Source organism: Oncorhynchus keta, chromosome 10 (assembly GCF_023373465.1).
Source record: "Oncorhynchus keta strain PuntledgeMale-10-30-2019 chromosome 10, Oket_V2, whole genome shotgun sequence".
NCBI classification, from domain to species: Eukaryota; Metazoa; Chordata; class Actinopteri; order Salmoniformes; family Salmonidae; genus Oncorhynchus; species Oncorhynchus keta.
In genome coordinates, this window is record NC_068430.1 from 51,777,851 (window position 1) to 51,799,777 (window position 21,927).

The window sequence follows — 21,927 nt, forward strand, 5'->3', positions numbered from 1 at the left end:
CATAAACTTTGACTAAATATGCATGTTTTACATATGTATAGGAAGATACACTTCTTCTAAATGCAATCGCTGTGTTACATTTATTTTTAACGTTACAGGTTGCGTTCACTAGGCTATACTAGGAGTCGGCGCTCCAAAATTAGCATTATCGCTCCTCTATCTTGGAGTCGACAGAAACCCAAATTTACCACATAAATATTCCCTTACCTTTGCTGTTCTTCCATCAAAAGACCTGGAAGGGATTATACTTACCAAACCAGCGTTTAGTTTTCAAGTCTGTGTCTTTCGGTTCTCAAAATAGCCACATTTCGGTCGAAATGTAGGCTAAATTCAAGTGGATGCGCACCAAAACGTCGAAATTACATATTATATGTCGAGTAAACTTGTCAAACTATGTTCATAATTAAGCTTTAACATGTTATAAAGGTGCACAGAAATCGTGAGGACGAACAGAAACACACACGTCGTTTAATCGATCCTGAAGAAAATACATCACCCGGCCAGAGCGCGCGTAACAGTCACCTTTTTTTTTCGCTTGGCCGAGAGGTTTCGGCTCGCTCAAACTCCCGTGAGCGTGCGATTCTCACAATGAGAAGCCCCATTGAAAGCAGGCTTCGCGCTGAACACGTACAGACTGTTCCCAGAGCGGTAGCTGTTTGGGAAGTGCGTGTGAGATGACGTCAAAGTTGGGCCAACTTTTTCCATGACAAGAGAGCATTTGGGAGAATGCATGCCCTGAGAGTTCTGCTTTACATAGAGACAAAATTTAAACGGTTTTAGAAGCTTTAGAGTGTTTTCTATTCGATAATATTTTTTATATGCATATATTAGCAATTTTGGGGAAAAATATTTTCAGTTTACTATGGGCACGCACTTTCTCCAACAGGGGCAGTATAGAGCAAGAGTTCTAAGAGGTTAACAATTCATGAAAATCGCAAATGAAATGAAATAAATATATTGGCTCACAAGCTTAGCCTTTTGTTAACAACACTGTCATCTCAGATTTTCAAAAAATGCTTTTCAACCATAGCTACACAAGCATTTGTGTAAGAGTATTGATAGCTAGCATAGCATTAAGCCTAGCATTCAGCAGGCAACATTTTCACAAAAACAAGAAAGCATTCAAATAAAATCATTTACCTTTGAAGAACTTTGGATGTTTTCAATGAGGAGACTCTCAGTTAGATAGCAAATGTTCACGGAGAAATCGCTCCGTTTTGTTCATCACGTTTGGCTAAGAAAAAAAAACGAAAATTCAGTCATTACAACGCAAACTTTTTTCCAAATTAACTCCATAATATCGACAGAAACATGGCAAACGTTGTTTAGAATCAATCCTCAAGGTGTTCTTCACATATCTATTCGATGATAAAACACTCGTTGCAGTTTGGTTTCTCCTCTGTTCAAAATGGAAAAATGCACGCACCTGGAGATCACGCAACAGTTTCGACGGAGAACACCGAGCGGACACCTGGTAAATGTAGTCTCTTATGGTCAATTTTCCAATGATATGCCTACAAATACGTCACAATTCTGCAAACACCTTGGGGAAACGACAGAAAGTGTAGGCTCATTCCTTGCTCAATCACAGCCATATAAGGAGACATTGGAACACAGCACCTCCAAAATCTGTCTCACTTCCTGTATGAAATTTCATCTTGGTTTCGCCTGTAGCATTAGTTCTGTGGCACTCACAGACAATATCTTTACAGTTTTGGAAACGTCAGAGTGTTTTCATTCCAAAGCTGTCAATTATATGCATAGTCGAGCATCTTTTCGTGACAAAATATCTTGTTTAAAACGGGAACGTTTTTCATCCAAAAATTAAATACTGCCCCCAGAGGTTCAAGAGGTTAAAGGCACAGTCAACATAGTGTGTATAATCTTCTGACCTACTGTAATTGTGATACAGTGAAATAATCTGTCTGTAAACAATTGTTGGTAAAATTACTTGTGTAATTTATAAAGTAGATGTCCTAACCAACTTGCCAAAACTATAGTTTGTTCACAATACATTTGTGGAGTGGTTGAAAAACGAGTTTAAATGACTCCAACCTACGTGTATGTAAACTTCCGACTTCAACTGTATATATTTCGTAATTCCATTATTTTACTCTAAGATTTGTGTGTATTGTTGTGAATTTTTCAATTCTGTTGGAGCTAGGAACACAAACGTTTTGCTACACCCGCAATAACATCTGCAATATGTGTATGTGACCAATATGTTTTGATTTTATTTGATGGCTTAATGGCTTAATAAGTAAGCAGTGTGTTTCAGCGTTCTTTGGACAGTTTTTCCAGACATCAATCCGGATTCTCGTCTCTGATCTCAGCCGGCTGCATCATTGACTTGGCCAATAGGACACTGGGTCTTCTGTATGCAGAATGCTTTTTTTCAAGGTGAAGTTTCCAAACAATAATTGTCTCTGGAGCATTGCTGTCTGGATGAGCCAAATGTCTGGATTATCACAACATCAGAGGGGCTTTTAATAATTCATGAGTCAATGTTTCAGTTGTGGTGTCTGGTGATGTTTGAATGCATAACTAGATATTTTAGCAAATCCCATCATTTGATAGGAATGTTTTTACAGCCAGTGAATCCAAATGGTCTTTTGTATTAACTTGCTCCATTTTGGTGTGTAAATAAAGAGATTTGAAAAACACATTTATATAATAATGATGGTCCACGAAGCAAATACTCTCTTATCCAAGAAAAAGTATGTGAACCCTTTGGATTTTCCTGGATTTCTGCATAAATTGGTCATAACATTTTGATGTGATCTTTATCTAATACACACCATTAGACAAACACAGTCTGCTTAAACTAATAACACACACACATACAAGTATACATTTTCATGTCTTTATTGAACGTGGCGTAAACATTCACAGTGTAGGGTGGAAAAAGTAGGTGAACCCTTTGGATTTAATAACTTGTTGACCCTGGCAGCAATAAATTCAACCAAAAGTTTTCTGTAGTTGTGGATCCGACCTGCACAACGGTCAGGATACATTTTAGACATTTCATCTTTACAAAACTGTTTCAGTTCAGCAATATTCTTAGGATGTCTGGTGTTAAAGACGTTTGAGGTCATTCCACAGCATTTTAAATCGGGTTGAGTGGGCCACTGCAGCAGGTGTATTTTCTTCTGTTGAAGCCATTCTGTTGTTGATTTACTTCTGTGTTTTGGGTCATTGTCCTGTTGCATCACCCTAACTTTTGTTGACCTTCAATTGGCGGACAGATAGGCTCCTGCAAAATGTCTTAATTAACTTAATTTTTCCATTGATGATAGCAAGCTGTCTTGGCCCTGAGGCAGCAAAACAGCCCCAAACCATGATGCTCCCTCCACCATACTTTGCAGTTGGGATGAGGTTTTGATGTTGGTGTGCTGTGCCTTTTTTTCTCCACACATAGTGTTGTGTGTTCCTTCCAAACAACTCAACTTTAGTTTAATCTGTTCACAGAATATTTTTCCATAAGAACTTCAGACGTGCAGCAATATTTTTGGGGGACAGCAGTAGCTTCTTCCGTGGTGTCTTCCCATGAACACCATTCTTGATTGGTGTTTTACGTATCTTAAACTTGTCAACAGAGATGTAGAGATGTAGGATTCTTCTTAACCTTATTTGGCATTCTGCACTGTGCTCTTGCAGTCATCTTTGCAGGACGGCCACTCCTAGGGAGAGTAGCAATGGTGCTGAACTTTCTCCATTTATTGACAATTTGTCTTACTGTGGACTGATGAAAATCAAGGCTTTTAGAGATAATTTTGTAACCCTTTCCAGCTTCATGCAAGTCAACAATTCTTAATCTTAGGTCAATACAGAAAAGAAAAATACAATCATTTGTGTTATTAGTTTAAAACTTCTTTGGACATATTGTAAAGAGATATTAAAACGCCTTTTTAGTGTTGCTTTTCCTTACGGTGCTTTTTTAGTCTTTCAGTTGTTATTGTTATTCTTTTGTTTTTATCCTCTTATGTTTGTTGTGTAGTAAATATTTATGTTTTTATTTTCACAGTTTAAAAATAACGTTTTTTCCTAGGGCCTCCCGAGTAGCACAGCGGTCTAAGGCATGATCCCAGGCTGTGTCACAGCCGGCTGTGACCGGGAGACCCTTGAGGCGGAGCACAATTGTCCGGGTTAGAGGAGGGTTTGGCTGGCCGGGATGTCCTTGTCCCTTCGCGCTCTAGCGACTCCTTGTGACGGTCCAGGCGCCTGCAACCTGACCGCGGTTGCCAGTTGTACAGTGTTTCCTCCGACACATTGGTGTGGCTGGCTTCCGAGTTAAGAAGTGAGAAGTGTGGCTTGGCAGGGTCGTGTTTTGGAGGACGCATTGCTCTTGAACCTTCACCTCTCCTGAGTCTGTATGGTAGTTGCAGCGATGGGACAAGACTGTAACTACCAATTGGATATCACGAAAAAGGGCTAAAAGTACAACAACAACAAAAATGTTTCCTGTGATGCGCATTGCGTTGCATCCATGTCTGAAATGTGCTATATCAATAAAGCTTGATTTGCTTTTACGGATATACTTTTAAACTATTATGTCAAGTTTCAAATGGTTTGACCAGAGTTATAGTACTCCTGTGTGAGCATCATTGCTATCTTTTCCGCCTACTGAATTCTCAACCCACTCTTTGTCAATCCTGAACCAGACTACCCATTTAAAACTCCAGATAAAGCACAACCACGTAAAAATGTCACTGCAAAGCAATGTTTTTGTTGTGGATGCTGCTTGTTGTGGTTTTTCTCCCCGAAACTGGGGCCATGGAACCCAAGCAACTGTGACAAATTAGGATTTGAGATAACAAAATCAAATTTTTTTCTAAGCATAGCGAAGGGGATTTGACTCTGGCGGCGGAGCTCACTTGAATAAGCAGACTGTCTGAACTCCTCGTGGGTCCTGCTTTGATGATCACTTTCATCCATCGCATGGACAGTGTTGCAGATGCATATTCAAAACAAATAATATAAAAAACACAGGAGGGAGGATGGGAAGGGTATGTGTCAACCTCAGGCTATTAGTTTACAAATATAATCCCTCACCCCCCTTAGATTTTAATCAATTCTGTCTGTATTTCTTGCCCCCCTGAAATGACGAGCTGTTATAGGAGAAATATGGTGATGTAGCAGTGATACTAGGACACAGCTCTGCTGTCACGTGTGTAAAGGGGAAATCTGCAGTGGCTACATTCATAAATTAATGATAAATATCCATAGATCTTTAAATAATATAACTTATAAATGCCTCATGAGCTGTTCAACTGTCGTACCACATCAGATCCCAAAATATAAGCTTATTTTACTCCAATGTTTGTAAACAATGTAAATATAAACAAACACTGTAGAGCCTGAAAACATGGTTAAAGGATAGATGTTTTGATATCATGAATGGTCAGTCCTTGCATCCATAGCTCTGTGGCGGGGTGCCTGCTTTGTTATTGTTTCAACTGCGGATTAGTTCTTTAAAGGAACCAACATGGTGGCCATTCATTTTTTACTCACTTGTTGGAACAGTAAACCTCAATCACTAGTTTACATGACAAGGACATTGACAGGGTGCAATTACTTGAGGTAGCACGATGAAGAGATTCAAAGAGGAGGAAAAAGAGATCGAGACAGACTGAGAGACGGGGTAATGCAGGGTGAGCGAAATAGATGGAAACATCTAAACATAAAAAGGGAATAAAGGAAGAGAAGGCCAGATGGCTGTACAAATCTGAACAATTAAATAGTAGAATTGTGTAGAGAGTCAGGGTGTCACGCTTGTCCTCTTCTTCTGACGAGGAGTAGCAAGGATCGTACCAAAATGCAGCGTGGTACGTGTTCATGACGATATTTATTCAACTCAGAACACTAAAACAAAGATAACAACGAAAATGATACAAAATGAAACAGTCCTGTCTGGTGACATACACAAAGACAGAAAATAATCACCCACGAAACACAATAGAAAACAGGCCACCTAAATGTGGTTCTCAATCAGGGACAACGATTGACAGCTGCCTCAGATTGAGAACCACACCAGGCCAAACACAGAAATAGCAAATCATAGAAAAACTAACATAGACAACCCACGCCCTGTCCAGACTAAAACAAAGACATAATAAAATAACTAAGGTCAGAACGTGACACAGGGAGAGAAAGGGAGACACAGTGAGAGACATTGAAAAGAACAGGGCCCAACTGAGGTTACTGAGGAAAAGTGGGTATCTTAGTAAATTAGGAGAGACGACGAGAGTGGCAGACAGAAGGGTATAGAGAGTTAAAAGGCAGAAAGACAACTATCAGGGTTTTAAAAACGTAGAGAACAGAGAAATATTGGAAGTCATTGTACAAGTGGCATCAACACAATTTAATTTTACTATACAGTTTTGGTTATTAAACTATTCTACTAAACCACAAAAAAAACACAAACTGTCAATAGCAGACACAAGCTATGAAATGAATGAACATCAATGGAAAAATAGTATCCTTTTGTCTGCAGAGACAGAGAGAAGAAGAGATATGGAGTGATATTAGAGAAGAGAGGAGGAGATAGAGGGAGAGGTAGAAGAGTGGGAGAAGAGGAAGGAAAAGAGAAGGATGGGGAGGTGGAGACAGTGGGAGAAGAGGTGGAGATAGATATGGGAAGATGGAGACAGAGTGGGAGAAAGGGAGGTGGAGAGAGAGGGAGGAGACCATTTGGAAAAAGAGGAGGATGAGAAAGAGAGATCCAGAGAGAGAAAGCAAGAGCTGATGAAGAGATGGGTGTAATGGAGAGAATGTGGGAGAGGGGAGTGACTGAGATGGCCTGTCTCCCTGTCACTGGCCTCACCGTGCCCATCACTTTGCAGTGATCCTTCTCCCAATCCGTCGTCTGCCGCTTGCCAGCTGACAGGGGGCCTTCTCTGGGCACGGCCACTGATGAGAAGCAGCAGCCATGCTTTAAAATCAATCCACCATCCTAATATGTCACGAATGACTGCACAGGACTTGCCAATAGCTTTAGGGGTGGAAGAGATGACTTGTGACTGTACTGTATCGGCTAGCTAAATGGCTCCTTCTCGGAAGGGCATTCATTGACACAGCACTAATTAACCCTGGCTACTAGCAACGAACATCTTCTCTCGCTTGCTCTCTCAAACTCATTATGGTTGCATACTTTTTTTTTACACCTAATTAAGAGTGAATGCATACGTACTTAATGAAATTCAGAGTGAGCTGGTAGTCTGGTTGCTGTTTTGAAATGACAAGCGGTTCGGAGTCGAGCAAGTGTTTTGGTTTACAGAGCAACTTAAGAGCTGTACTTTTACCCAGAAAAGTGTTTGATATCTTTTTGTTACCATTTCATATTCTAAAATCCTGGTTGATAAAAAGTGAAGTGCTGTTTTGTCCATTGATGGTGCGTGTTTGACCCTGGTGTTTCCCCTCCCAGTTGTCAGGGTTTTTCCGTTGGATCAAACAGTCATGTTGAATTGTAACTTGATTCATCTTTGCCACTTCTTATTCTAAATGTCACATATGTCATAACCTTTTACCATCACAATGATTCGTAGATGCGGGACAGAGCAGCAAACTGTAGCGCTATTACTCAGTGTTATATAAGATAGAACACAAAGCTATCAGAGCACAGCATTTCACAGCCAAAGACATGACAAAATCAAATGGAAAGCATGAGGCCAGAATTGGAAGAATCCATAACTGAAGTGCATCCAATAATTCAATGTGCAGTCTGTCATGAAGCCGTGCATTTTATTCAATTGGCCTGTATATCACACATGGGCATCTGATGATGTGAAGATACTGTGTGTTTACACTTCACAGATGTTGTACTTTGTATACAATATATATATACAAGTTATATTCTCCTTACAAAACGTAGTAATTGTTATTCATGGTATTTCAGAATTCAGTATGTGTTCAGGAAGCATGTCTGATACCTACCTTGCTGCCCAAATACAACGCAAAGCCCTGTCTTAATCGCAATATCTTCCTCCATTGTTTGTTTGAAGTATCAGGGGGTTGTTGCCATGAGGGATTGAATTGATTGATTAATACTTTTATCCAATTAGTGTTCCCTCATGCAATTAATCAGCTGGCCGGGGTTAGGCCCACTTGGTTGGCCAGACTGAGGCAGACAGATGCTAGGGGCCTGACTCGTGATGAAGAACCATCCCCCTTTTTCTCTCTTGCCTCTATTCTTCTCCATCCTCCCCTCCACACACCTGGCGCGCGCTCCCCTCATACAGTACTGTGCCATCGCTCTTGTGCTTAGAGCACATTGTTTGGGTGCTTGCCGAACACAACAAATGGCAGGCTGAAAACACATTTTCATTATTGTGGCTCGAGTTGTGGTGAGCTAGATGAAAGTTGGCATGAAAAGACATGCATGTTTTGGAGAGATAATGAACGATAAATGAGTTGAGCTTTTAGGCATGTTTTGTGTTTGCAGTATGCATTTAAAGCATTTATACAATTATATGATGGAAAACACTGCAGTGTAAAGCCCAGCCAGTGATAAATGCCTTTTGTTCTACAGGAAAACGTGATGGTAACCTATACTTTACCTTCTTGTCTTTTTCAGGTTTTGCCATTACCTTCAGCACTTTATGGGGACCCTCTCTATGCCTGAATCATCCAGAATGAATTCTGGAATGGAATAAGATCTAAGCCAATGGAGTCCCATGAAGGATACTGTTCCCTAATACTGCAATGGAGTGAAAAGAGACGGTCGCTGGACCATACACAACCCTAGGGTCCTGGACCTAGAGAGACGCTTGTAATCTGTGGATCTGAGGACTCGAGTGTTCGAATGACCTGCATTTCTTTGAAATCCATTTTAATTTGCAAATAAAAAAATAAAGATATTTTGAAAGATAATAACTATGAATTTTAGTGTCAATCAGCTCCAATAGTTTGGAGTTAGTGGTGAGATACCCAAGGTTTTTAGTAAGATTTTAACCTTGTTTTACCAGTTGCATCCCAAATTGACCTTGATAATGATACCAAGGCCATTTCAATGGTTATAGGTCCCACGATCTTCTACTCAAAGGATCTTGTCCATTGCAGGATTTCCCAAATGAATGTGTTTGAATAATTTCAAAAAAATACCATGTATGGATTGAAATGGTCAATTTGAATTCTCAGGGAGTTTTGTATCAATATCAGGCCCACTCCCTTTGACGCCATACTTGTTTTAGAGATTGTGGAGCTCCCGTCAACGACGTGAAACTGTGCTACCCATAAAGCATATGGGAAAGCTAGTCTTGGAAATCTCCAATGGAGTTTTCCCTTGTACAGTAAAAAAAGACATCTCTGTTACCAGAATGGATTTGATACCAGTGTAGACAGACAGTGGATATACGTCTGGAAAAACTCAATGGCGAAGATCACACGGGAAAGATAAGTCTGTTTTCAAAATGATTTGTCAAGTTTCTTCTGCAAAGAGAAAAAACATTCTGCAGTCTTTCTAAATTCACCGAATCATGGCGTGTCATGACATGCCCTGCATCCTGCGACGGAATTATTTAAGACAATTGAATACTCAAGAATCTTGTGAATGAATCCAAGAGTCCTAGAACAGAAATCTTGGTTGTCCTTGGTGTGTTTGTTCTTCAACATTGCTGGCTTGAGGACTCTTTTCACCTCTCCGGTAATCTCCGTCATATGTAGAGCCAATCAGGATTTTCCAAAATGGCTACCTGTTGGAGACTGGGAGCTTGTAGCCTGTTGGTGGCCCTTTGGCTTTTGCATTGCTGTAGTTGTGGATGGTCAGAGACCACAAGGACTAATGGCGTGGCCAAGGGTGAAACGAAGGAGCAGGAGCTCATGTCCCATGAACGAGTGAAGAGAGGATGGGTGTGGAACCAATTCTTTGTGGTGGAGGAGTACACAGGCACGGAACCACTCTACGTTGGAAAGGTAAGTCAACTATGTCTGAGAGATTTCCGTGTGTTTAGGGGGATAACACCAACATAACAGTTGAAGTATTTGCTCGAAACATCCCCAGACATCCTATCCTCATTCACATCTTACTTATGAGTTGATTGCCATTTGATTTGTATGACATGTTATGATTGGAAAAGACAAGATGGCAAAAGCGAAAGAAATAAGGACGGTGCTGGTAAATTGTTTCTGCATACCCATGATTCATACCCATGAATTCAGTCATTGGCAATTGATAATCATAAATTAATATATTCAACTCTAGTCTGAATGCTTTTCCTTATAAAGGCAGGAATTACCCCCAGGCCTCCCCGTCTGCCACTGTATTATTTTTCTATTAGGAGATAGACTGGTAGTAACTATTCAGCCAGGATACATGATAGGCCTTAGCCAGGCCGATAGAGAGGACGAGCAGAGGAGAGAAAGAGGGTGGGGTGAGGCTTGGAGATAAAGCAACAGACTGACAGACAGATGAACAGACACGCATACAGAGGGACAGAAAGACAGACAGAAAAAAAAACAGACTGAGCATGAGAAAAGATTAGCTCAAAAGAATGAGAGGTGGAGAGAGAGGATTCATGCATTTCGAAGTGACTCATTACGGGAGAGTGTGGCGGGGCAAGCGAGGCACTGATATATAAACGCGGTAGAGACATAGCAAGGGCGAGCGAAAGAGAGATGATTTTATTAATAAAATTACCCAGAGTTATTGCTGTCCATGAAGCCGGGGCACAAGCCAGGACTATTAATAGTAGCTCGGTGGTGATGTTGCCGGACTCATCCATCGCTAAGGATATCAAAAACTTTAATGAGAGCAATATAGGATTAAATACGGCCAGTGTGGGACAACTTCTTCTCGCCCAACTCAGCAAAGCTGCCAAGGCTGTCCTGCTGGCCATTAATCTGCTAATGAAATATTATTTTCACTAAATGGTCACTCACATCGCAATAAACTGGCAGCTTTGTTTGATACATTTGGGTAATGAATTTCCTTGGCTTTCTATGATCTGTCCGTCTGTCTGATTCCCCCCTTCTGCTAAGTTCAATATTCAAATTCTGAAAGCTATATTATCCCATTCAGTATTTATCTACAGTGTGTTGCCCATTTCCTGGTTTGAGACGAGATGGTAGTTCAGTCAAAACTCATGTCAAATCAAATCAAATTTTATGGTCACATATACATGGTTAGCAGATGTTATTGCAAGTGTAGTGAAATGCTTATGCTTCTAGATCTGACAGTGCAGAAGTAACTAACAGGTCATATCTAACAATTCCACAACAAAACATAATACCGAACAAATTCCACAACGAAACATAATCCACACAATCTAGTAAAGGAATGGGATAAGAATATATAAGTATGAAATATATGGATGAGCAGTGACAGAGCGGCAAGATGCAATTGATAGTACAGAATAGATAGTTAAGAATATAGTACACAGTATATACAGTGGGGGGAAAAAGTATTTTAGTCAGCCACCAATTGTGCAAGTTCTCCCACTTAAAAAGATGAGAGAGGCCTGTAATTTTCATCATAGGTACACTTCAACTATGACAGACAAAATGAGAAAAAAAATCCAAAAAATTACGTTGTAGGATTTTTAATGAATTTATTTGCAAATTATGGTGGAAAATAAGTATTTGGTCAATAACAAAAGTTTATCTGAATACTTTGTGATATACCCTTTGTTGGCAATGACAGAGGTCAAACATCTTCTGTAAGTCTTCACAAGGTTTTCACACACTGTTGCTGGTATTGGAGGTCTACAGCTCTTTGGTCTTGGCCATAGTGGAGTTTGGAGTGTGACTGTTTGAGGTTGTGGACAGGTGTCTTTTATACTGATAACATGTTCAAACAGGTGCCATTAATACAGGTAATGAGTGGAGGACAGAGGAGCCTCTTAAAGAAGAAGTTACAGGTCTGTGAGAGCCAGAAATCTTGCTTGTTTGTAGGTGACCAAATACTTATTTTCCACCATAATTTGCAAATAAATTCATTATGATGAAAATTACAAGCCTCTCTCATCTTTTTAAGTGGGAGAACTTGCACAATTGGTGGCTGATTAAATACTTTTTTGCCCCACTGTACATATGAGATGAGTAATGCGAGATATGTAAACATTCTTATTGTGCCATTATTAAAGTGACTTGTGTTCCATTTAGTAAAGTGGCCAATGATATCAAGTCTCTAGGTAGGCAGCCGCCTCTCTGTGCTAGTGGTGGCTGTTTAACAATCTGATGGCCTTGAGATAGAAGCTGTTTTTCAATCTCTCTGTCCCAGCTTTGATGCACCTGTACTGACTTCGCCTTCTGGATGGAAGCGGGGTAGTAGCTCGGGTTTTTTGCCTTCCTTTGACATCAGGTGTTTTAGGTGTCCTAGAGGACAGGTAGTTTGACAGGATGCTCTCAATTGTGCACCTGTAAAAGTTTGTGAGGGTTTTCGGATGACAAGCCACATTCTTTCAGACTCCTGAGGTTGAAGAGGCGCTGTTGCGCCGCCTTCATCATACTGTCTGTATGTTTGGACCATTTCAATTTTTCAGTAATATGTACACCGAGGAACTTAGAACTTTTTTACTTTCTCCACTGGTCCTGTCGATGTGAATGGTGGGGTGCTCCAGGGAGTAGGAGTACAGGAGGGGGCTGAGAACACACCTTTGTGGGTCCCCAGTGTTGAGGATCAGCAGAGTGGAGATGTGGTTTACTACCTTCACCACCTGGTGGTGGCCCATCAGGAAGTCCAGGACACAGTTGCACAGGGCTGGATCGAGGCCCAGGGTCTCAAGCTTAATGACGAGTTTGGAGGGTACTATGGTGTTGAATGGTAGTAAAGTTTTGAAAAACACATTTGTTATTCAAATTAAAAGCCCAATGAATACTCACCTTTGTGTAATGATTTACCTCTCACAGCTAGTGGGACATTTATTTTGAAGGCACATATAAATAACAACTGCACGAGGACAGACAGTGACTGACAGGCTGACATAGACGTCACAGTTACAAATAGTAGCTAGCTAGAAATTTCGCAAAACGAAAAGGAAAGTAGACAATGAATGTAGGGTGCTCCAGCAGAAGTGGACATCGAAATATGTATTTATTGAGGTATCAGGGAAAGCTGTGTTCTTAGTGTGCAAAGAGAGCATCACTGTCATGAAAGACTACATGTTCAAACACTTCCAGACGAAGCATGCAGAGAAATATAGGAATATGTCTTCTGAGCAGAGGGCAAATGCATCGAAATAGTTGCTTTCTCAGTTGCAAAAGCAGCAAGGACTTTTCACAAAACTGTTCAACGAGAGATAGCTATATACTGTCCCACAAAATTGCTAAACAAAGCAAGTCATTCACTGAGGGCGAATTTGATTGACTCTGCAGCAATACTTTGCCCCAACAAGAAGGAGCTGTTTGAAAATGTTTCCCTGTCAAGACGAACAGTGACATGGCGTGTTGAGGACATCGCAGAGAATATGTAACAAAGGTTGAAAGACAAGGTAAAGGATTTCACCTATTTCTCCTTTGCCTGGATGAGTGCAGTGATACACGTGACAGTTGTTGATATTCTTATGAGGCATAACCCCAGACTTTGAAATTACAGAGGAGTTTGCTTCAGTGCAGTCAATGAAGAGCACAACCATAGGGAAATATTTATTGGAGGAGGTTAATAAGTGTGTGGCAAAGCTGGGACTGAGTTTTGACAAGTTATCCAGTGTGACCACTGATGGGTGCCCAAACTTGTCAGGAAAAAACATTGGCCTTTTGAAAAGGATACAAGATGAAGTAACTGAGCTGAACCCAGATCAGAAAATAATTATCCTGAATTGTATTATTCATCAGGAGGTGCTATGGAAATGTGTAATGAAAATGAACCATGTTGTGGATACAGTCACTAAAGTGGGTAAATTCATAAGAGCAAAATCTTTAAACCTCAGGCAGTTTGTCTCACTGTTGGAAGAGACAGAGTCAGGTCATGCAGATCTCCCCTACCACACACACATGAGAGTTTGTGGAAGGTGCTTATAAGGCTGTGGGACCTGATTAATGGATTAATATTAATGGAAAATATGTGGATTTCCCTCAACTGCAAGATAAAAAATGGTTGGCTGATTTTGCCCTCACCGTGGACATCATGGCCCTCATGAATGAACTGAATTCCAAACCACAAGTGAAGGGCCTTTTTTGCACATCAGATGTAGAGACTTGTCAAAACCTTCAAGGGAAAATTATTCCTCCTGACCCGCCAAGCAGAAGCCAACAATCTCACCCACCCATCAGACTACTAGTCTGTTGCCTATCCGATGACCAGCGGGAGAAGTATACATCGCTGCTGCATGCTTTGAACAGTGAGTTTTCTCATCATTTTGAGGATTTCAAAGTGTTGGAAAATTACATACGGTTGGTTTCCTCTCCTTTCACCTTCAATGTGGATAACGCTCCCACTGACCTGCAACTTGAGCTTATCGATCTTCAGTCTGAAGCAGTGATGGAAGACCTATTCAAAACCATGTAACTGACGAGGTTCTATGTACAGTGGGGAGAACTAGTATTTGATACACTACCGATTTAGCAAGTTTTCCTACTTAGAAAGCATGTAGAGGTCTGTATTTTTTTTTAAATCATAGGTACACTTCAACTGTGAGAGACGGAATCTAAAACAAAAATCCTGAAAATCACATTGTATGATTTTTAAGTAATTCATTTGCATTTTATTGCATGACATAAGTATTTGATCACCTACCAACCAGTAAGAATTCTGGCTCTCACACACCTGTTAGTTTTTTTAAGAAGCCCTCCTGTTCTCCATTCATTACATGTATTAACTGCACCTGTTTGAACTCGTTACCTGTATAAAAGACACCTGTCCACACACTCAATCAAACAGACTCCAACCTCTCCACAATGGCCAAGACCAGAGAGCTGTGTAAGGACATCAGGGATTGTCACGAATCCCGCCGAAGATGGTGCCTCTTCCTATTCGGGCGGCGCTCGGCGGTCGTCGTCGCCGGCCTACGAGCTCCCATCGATTCCCTTTTTTGTTTATGTTAGTTTGGTCTGATTGGTTACACCTGTTTTGAGTTTAGTTTGGTTTGTGGGCTATTTAAGGGCACTAGGCCCGCCGGCTATTGTGCGGGCTTGTTGTTCTGTTCATGGTGTTGGATTATTTTGTGGATTCTATTTTTCCGGACAGTTTAGTCCTGTTTGTTTGGACTGGTTATGTCATGCGCCCTTGTGTTTGGCATGTCCGTTTTCACTGTCTTTGGAATAAAGATCCACGTTCGGAACAAAACCTGCTCTCTGCGCCTGACTCCTCCACCCACCTCTCCTAGAAGCCTTAACAGGGATAAAATTGTAGACCTGCACAAGGCTGGGATGGGCTACAGGACAATAGGCAACAGCTTGGTGAGAAGGCAACAACTGTTGGCGCAATTATTAGAAAATGGAAGAAGTTCAAGATGACGGTCAATCACCCTCGGTCTGGGGCTCCATGCAAGATCTCACCTCGTGGGGCATCAATGATCATGAGGCAGGTGAGGGATCAGCCCAGAACTACACGGCAGCACCTGGTCAATGACCTGAAGAGAGCTGGGGCCACAGTCTCAAAGAAAACCATTAGTAACACACTACGCCGTCATGGATTAAAATCCTGCTGCGCACGCAAGGTTCCCCTGCTCAAGCCAGCGCATGTCCAGGCTCGTCTGAAATTTGCTGATTACCATCTGGATGATCCAGAGGAGGAATGGGAGAAGGTCATGCTGTCTGATGAGACAAAAATAGCTTTTTGGTCTAAACTCCACTCGCCGTGTTTGGAGGAAGAAGAAGGATGAGTACAACCCCAAGAATACCATCCCAACCGTGAAGCATGGAGGTGGAAACATCATTCTTTGGGGATGCTTTTCTGCAAAGGGGACAGGACGACTGCACCGTATTGAGGGGAGGAGGGATGGAGCCATGTATCGCGAGATCTTGGCCAACAACCTCCTTCCCTCAGTAAGAGCATTGAAGATGGGTCATGGCTGGGTCTTCCAGCATGACAACGACCCGAAACACACAGCCAGGGCAACGAAAGAGTGGCTCTGTAAGAAGCATCTCAAGGTCCTGGAGTGGCCTAGCCAGTCTCCAGACCTGAACCCAATAGAACATCTTTGGAAGGAGCTGAAAATCCGTATTGCCCAGCGACAGCCCCGAAACCTGAAGGATCTGGAGAAGGTCTGCATGGAGGAGTGGTCCAAAGTCCCTGCTGCAGTGTGTGCAAACCTGGTCAAGAACTACAGGAAACATATGATCTCTGTAATTGCAAACAAAGTTTTCTGTACCAAATATTAAGTTCTGCTTTTCTGATGTATCAAATACTTATGTCATGCCATAAACTGCAAACTAATTACTTAAAAATCATACAATGTGATTTTATGGATTTTTGTTTTAGATTCCGTCTCTCACAGTTGAAGTGTACCTATGATTAAAACAATATGGGCCTCTACATGCTTTGTAAGTAGGAAAACCTGCAAAATCAGCAGTGTATCAAATACTTGTTCTCTCCACTGTATCTCTCGATGAACAAAACTTTCTAAAGATTAGGAGTCGTGCTCAGAAAATATTTGTACTGTTTGGCTCAACCGATGTATGTGAACAGACATTTTCAGGGATGAAATAGAACAAGTCAAGGCACAGATCATCTCTTACCGACTCTCACCTCTCAGGGATCCTGCGCATAGCGACGTCATAAAATATACCTGACTTCACTGCTCTAGTCAATGCCCATCACACTGATTGAGTAGTTTAAATGCACTGTCGTGGCCAAAAGTTTTGAGAATTACACAAATATTAATTTTCACAAAGTTTGCTGCATCACTGTCTTTAGATATGTTTGTCAGATGTTACTATGGAATACTGAAGTATACTTACAAGCATTTCATAAGTGTCAAAAGCTTTTAATGACAATTACATGAAGTTGATACAAAGAGTCAATATTTGCAGTGTTAACCCTTCTTTTTCAAGACGTCTGCAATCCGCCCTGGCATGCTGTCAATTACCTTCTGGGCCACATCCTGACTGATGGCAGCCCATTCTTGCATAATCAATGCTTGGAGTTTGTCAGAATCTGTGGATTTTTGTTTGTCCACCCGCCTCTTGAGGATTGACCACAAGTTCTCAATGGGATTAAGGTCTGTGGAGTTTCCTGGCCATGGACCCAAAATATCAATGTTTTGTTCCTCGAGCCACTAGGTTATCACTTTTGCCTCACCAAACTGTTTCTGGATGGTTGGTAGAAGTTGTTCTCGGAGGATGTGTTGGTACCATTCTTTATTCATGGCTGTGTTCTTAGGCAAAATTGTGAGTGAGCCCACTCCCTTGGCTGAGAAGTAAACCCACACATGAATGGTCTCAGGATGCTTTACTGTTGGCATGACACAGGACTGATGGCAGCACTCACCTTGTCTTTTACGGACAAGCTTATTTCCGGATGCCCCAAACAATCGGAAAGGGGATTCATCAGAGAAAATGACTTTACCCCTACTTTAGGAGACGGTCCTGGCGCTTGCTGGACTTTCTTGGGTGCCCTGAAGCCTTCTTCACAACAATTTATTTTTGAGATTCTTCAAAGTAGCCACCCTTTTCCTTGATGACCCTTTTCCTTCTGTGTTTTGGGTTATTGTGCTGTTACATAACCCAACTTCTGTTGGTTTTCAATTGGTGGACAGACATTCTCGTGCAAAATGTCTTGATAAACTTGGGATTTCATGTTTCTGTCGATGATAGCAAGCTGTCTAGGCTCTGAGGCACTAAAGCAGTCCCAAACCATGATCTCCCTCCACCATACTTTACAGTTGGGATGAGGTTTTGATGTTTGTATGCTGTGCCTTTTTCCCCAACACCAAACAAGTCAACTTTAGTTTCATCTGTCCACAGAATATTTTTCCAGTAGCGCTGTGGAACATCCAGGTGCTCTTTTGAACTTCAGACGTGCAGCAATGTTTTTTTTGGACAGCAATGGGTTCGGCTGTGGTGTCCTCCCATGAACAACATTCTTGTTTCGTGTTTTACGTGTCGTAGACTCATCAAAAGAGATGTTAGCATGTTAGAGATTTCTGTAAGTCTTTAGCTGACACCTCATTGAGGATTCTGCACTGTGCTCTTGCAGTCATCTTTGCAGGATGGCCACTCCTAGGGAGAGTAGCAACAGTGCTGAACTTTCTCCATTTATAAACAATTTGTCTTTCTGTGGACTGATGAACATCAATGCTTTTAGAGATACTTTTGTAACCCTTTCTAGCTTTATGCAAGTCAACAATTCTTAATCTTAGGTCTTCTACGATCTCTTTTGTTCGAGGCATGGTTCACATCAGGCAATGCTTCTGGTGAATAGCAAACTCAAATTTTGTAAATGTTAGGGCAGGGCATCCCTAACCAACATATCCAATCTCGTCTCATTGATTGGACTTCAGGTTAGCTGACTCCTGACTCCAATTAGCTTTTGGAGAAGTCATTAGCCATGGGGTTCACATACTTTTTCCAACCTACACTGTGAATGTTTAAATGATGTATTCAGTCAATATAGACAAGAAAAATACAATAATTTGTGTGTTATTATTTTAAGCACACTCTGTTTGTCCATTGTTGTGACTTAGATCAACATCAGATCAAATTTTATGACAAACGTATGCAGAAATCCAGATAATTCCAAGGGGTTCACATTCCTTTTCTTGCCAGTATACACTACATGACCAAAAGTATATAGACACCTGCTCGTCGAACATCTCATTCCAAAATCATGAGCATAAATATATGGATAGAACAGCAGTAGATATACAGTATAAGGTGAGCCATGACTGGAATACAGTATACATATATAAAGTGGGTCAAACAGTATGCAAATAATGTTAAAGTTACCAGTGTTCAATGTATCTATACACATGGGCCAGCAATCTATAAGGTGTAGGGCAGAGTCTGCTAGATGGTAGCAGGGTGAACAGACCGTGGCTCAGGTGGCTGAGGTCCTTGATGATCTTCTTGGCCTTCCTATGACACTAGGTCCTGTAGATGACCTGTAGGGCAGGCATTGTGCCCCCAGCGATGCATTGGGCTGACCGCGCCGCCTTCTAGAGAGCCAAGTGTTTGCGGGTGGTGCAGTTGCCGCACCAGGCGGTGATCCAGCCTGACAGAATGCATGTAGAAGTTTGTGAGGGTCTTAGAGGACATGCCAAATTTCTTCAGCCTCCTGAGGTTAAAGAGCTGCTGTTGTGCCTTCTTCACCACGGTGACGGTGTGGTCGGACCATTTCAGGTCCTTGATGATGTGCACACCAAGTAACTTTAAGCTCCTCTGTGGCCCATTGATGTTGATGGGGGCTTGCTCTCTTTGCTGTCTCCTGTAGTCCACGATCAGCTCCTTCCTTTTTTTAAGTTGAGGGAGAGGTTATTTCCCCGGCACCACTCTGCCAGGGCACTAACCTCCTTCCTGTAGACTGTCTCATTGTTGTTGGTGATCAGGCCTACCACTGTTGCATCATCAGAAAACTTGATGATAGGGTTGTGGTCGTGCCTAGCCACGCAGTCATGGGTGAACAAGGAGTACAGGAGGGGGCTGAAAACACCCCTGGGGGACCCTCATGTTGAGGATCAGTGTGTTGGAGGTGTTGTTGCCTACACTCACCACCTGGGGGCGACCCGTCAGAAGGTTTGGGACCCAGTAGGTTCAGTTCGAATGCTTACCTAATGTTGAAAGGGAAAGGTGTTCCAAGGTTTCCATGCAGATTAATGCAAAGCAGAGATCTGAAAGTGTTATGACTTTAAGATTATTTAACCTCTTGCGACGAGCAAACCCGTATCTGGGAGCATAATCATAGCCTCAAACGCATTAGCATAATGCAACTTTTCCTATACGAGCATTTGTGTAAGTTTATCATGGCATAATGCTATGCTAGGCTCTGCTGCCAGCAGGCAACATTTTCATGAAAATAAGAAAAGCAACCAAATGAAATCATTTACCTTTGAAGAACTTCAGATGCTTTCACTCAGGAGACTCCCAGTTAGATAGCAAATGTTCCTTTTTTCCAAAAATATTATTTTTGTAGGCGAAATAGCTCCCATTTCTTTATCATGCTTGACTGAGAAATCGACCGGAAAATGCTGCAACTATATAACGGCAAACTTTTTTTCAAAATTTGCTCCATAATATTGACAGAAACACGGCAAACGTTGTTTAGGATCCATCCTCAAGGTGTTTTTAACATAAATATTTGATCATATATCCGTTGAGGCAATTGGTTTCTCATAAGAGGCGATTGGAAAAATGGCTACCTCAGTATTTTACGCAAGATTTTCTGCGGGAGACACCATGTGACCACATGCTATATATGGTCCCTTACAGCCATTCTTCAATGGAAATGCCTAAAAGGACGTCACAATGCTGTAGACACCTTGGGGAAAACGTGGAAAACGTAAGCTCATTCGTAGCTCATTCACAGCCATATAAGTAGTCATTGGCATGAGGCGGTTTAAAAAAATGTGGCACTTCCTGGTTGGATTTTTATCTGGGTTTCGCCTGTAACATTAGTTCTCTGGCACTCACAGACAATATCTTTGCAGTTTTGGAAACGTGTGTTTTCGTTCCAAAGCTGTCAATTATATGCATAGTCGAGCATCTTTTCGTGACAAAATATCTTGTTTAAAATGGGAACGTTTTTCATCCAAAAATTTTAATAGCGCCCCCCAATGCATAACTGGATTATTAAAGAGCCATTTAAGATAGTTCCATGCCAATGTTGAACCTCATTCAGGAGGTAGAAGGTTACAGACATTGACTATGGCTGCGTTTACACAGGCAGCACAATCCTGATGTTTTGCCCAATTATTGGCCAAAGATCAAATCTGATTGGTCAAATAAACAGTTATTGGCAAAATATAAGAACTGTGCTGCCTGTGTAAACGCAGCCACATAATCACATTCTAATTCTGTGGTTACAGGTACTTACAACTACCTGTACTTAGGATGCATTTGAACTCATTGTCAGCTAGAGGCATTCAGATACATTTGGACAATAATATATATGAACCAAAGGTCTGGATACTTAGAATGATGAACCTTTTGTATAAGGGGGAAAGAGAATTAAACCTTTTCCACCTTTATTGTAGTAGATATAGTAACCCCAAAGTGTAATAGCAGGTTTCAAACCACTAAAAACTACCAGGTTTAAAGATATTATAAACCAAGACAGTATTGTATTTCCTCTACTATATATTATTTGATTGAGTGGTTGATTGATGGATGGATTGAATGATTCATTCATTCATTGATTTTCTTTTGGTGCTTAGCCCATATTAGCTTGCAAGACACTAGCCATCAATTTGTACACAAAACATAAAACAAAATGAAATGTTACATGTATAGATCATAGATTATAAAAGCATACTGTTTGGTGACACAACCTTTGTCTCAAGCTGTATTCATTTGTTTCATTGCAGATACAAGATGTGTTAGACTCAGTTAAACCCACACTCTGTGAGATGTGCATGCCACCAAACAGTGGGCCACCGACAAAAAACGTAAGCAATTGAGCGAATGCATTCCATGACATTTTCACATGGACTTCTGTTATATATCTGTTGTGATATATCTGTAGTGCTCAAAGGAATGTCTTCAAAGTTTGAGCAACGCTTATTTTTGAAACATCATTTACATTATGATTTATTGCTACACATAATTTGCTTGCAAAGCCTCCTATGACAACAAATGCATAGACAAAAGAATCATTGTCCTTTTTTTGTGACGGCGATTGTACTGCACTAATATTATTACAAATCAGGTATTTTTCATGACATCTCCCAGACTGTGGCTTTAAGTTTCATTTAATATTTCTCGATTTACAGAACAATAGATCAGATTAAAACAACAATTGGACGACTAAAAAGGGTTGAAACATGGGCAAACATGTAGTATGGACAACTTTGAATGTCATTGAGCTTTGCCTATTTACCAGACTGACCACATGTATAGTCC

The 21,927-nt window shown here is 41.1% G+C and overlaps 1 protein-coding gene across 2 annotated transcripts in view; it reads left to right on the top strand.

Moving 5' to 3' along the window:
* The window catches only part of LOC118389370 (cadherin-22-like), a 287,048-nt gene that overhangs the window by 168,036 nt on the left and 97,085 nt on the right, over nucleotides 1-21,927 (top strand). The window contains exons 3-4 of one of the 2 annotated variants that reach the window (XM_052527250.1): nucleotides 8,573-9,909; nucleotides 21,393-21,473. In XM_052527250.1, the coding sequence (XP_052383210.1) occupies nucleotides 9,682-9,909; nucleotides 21,393-21,473 (309 nt within the window). In that variant the 5' untranslated portion in view covers nucleotides 8,573-9,681. The remainder of the gene's footprint in view (nucleotides 1-8,572; nucleotides 9,910-21,392; nucleotides 21,474-21,927) is intronic. The other variant, XM_052527251.1, reaches the window with a different exon arrangement.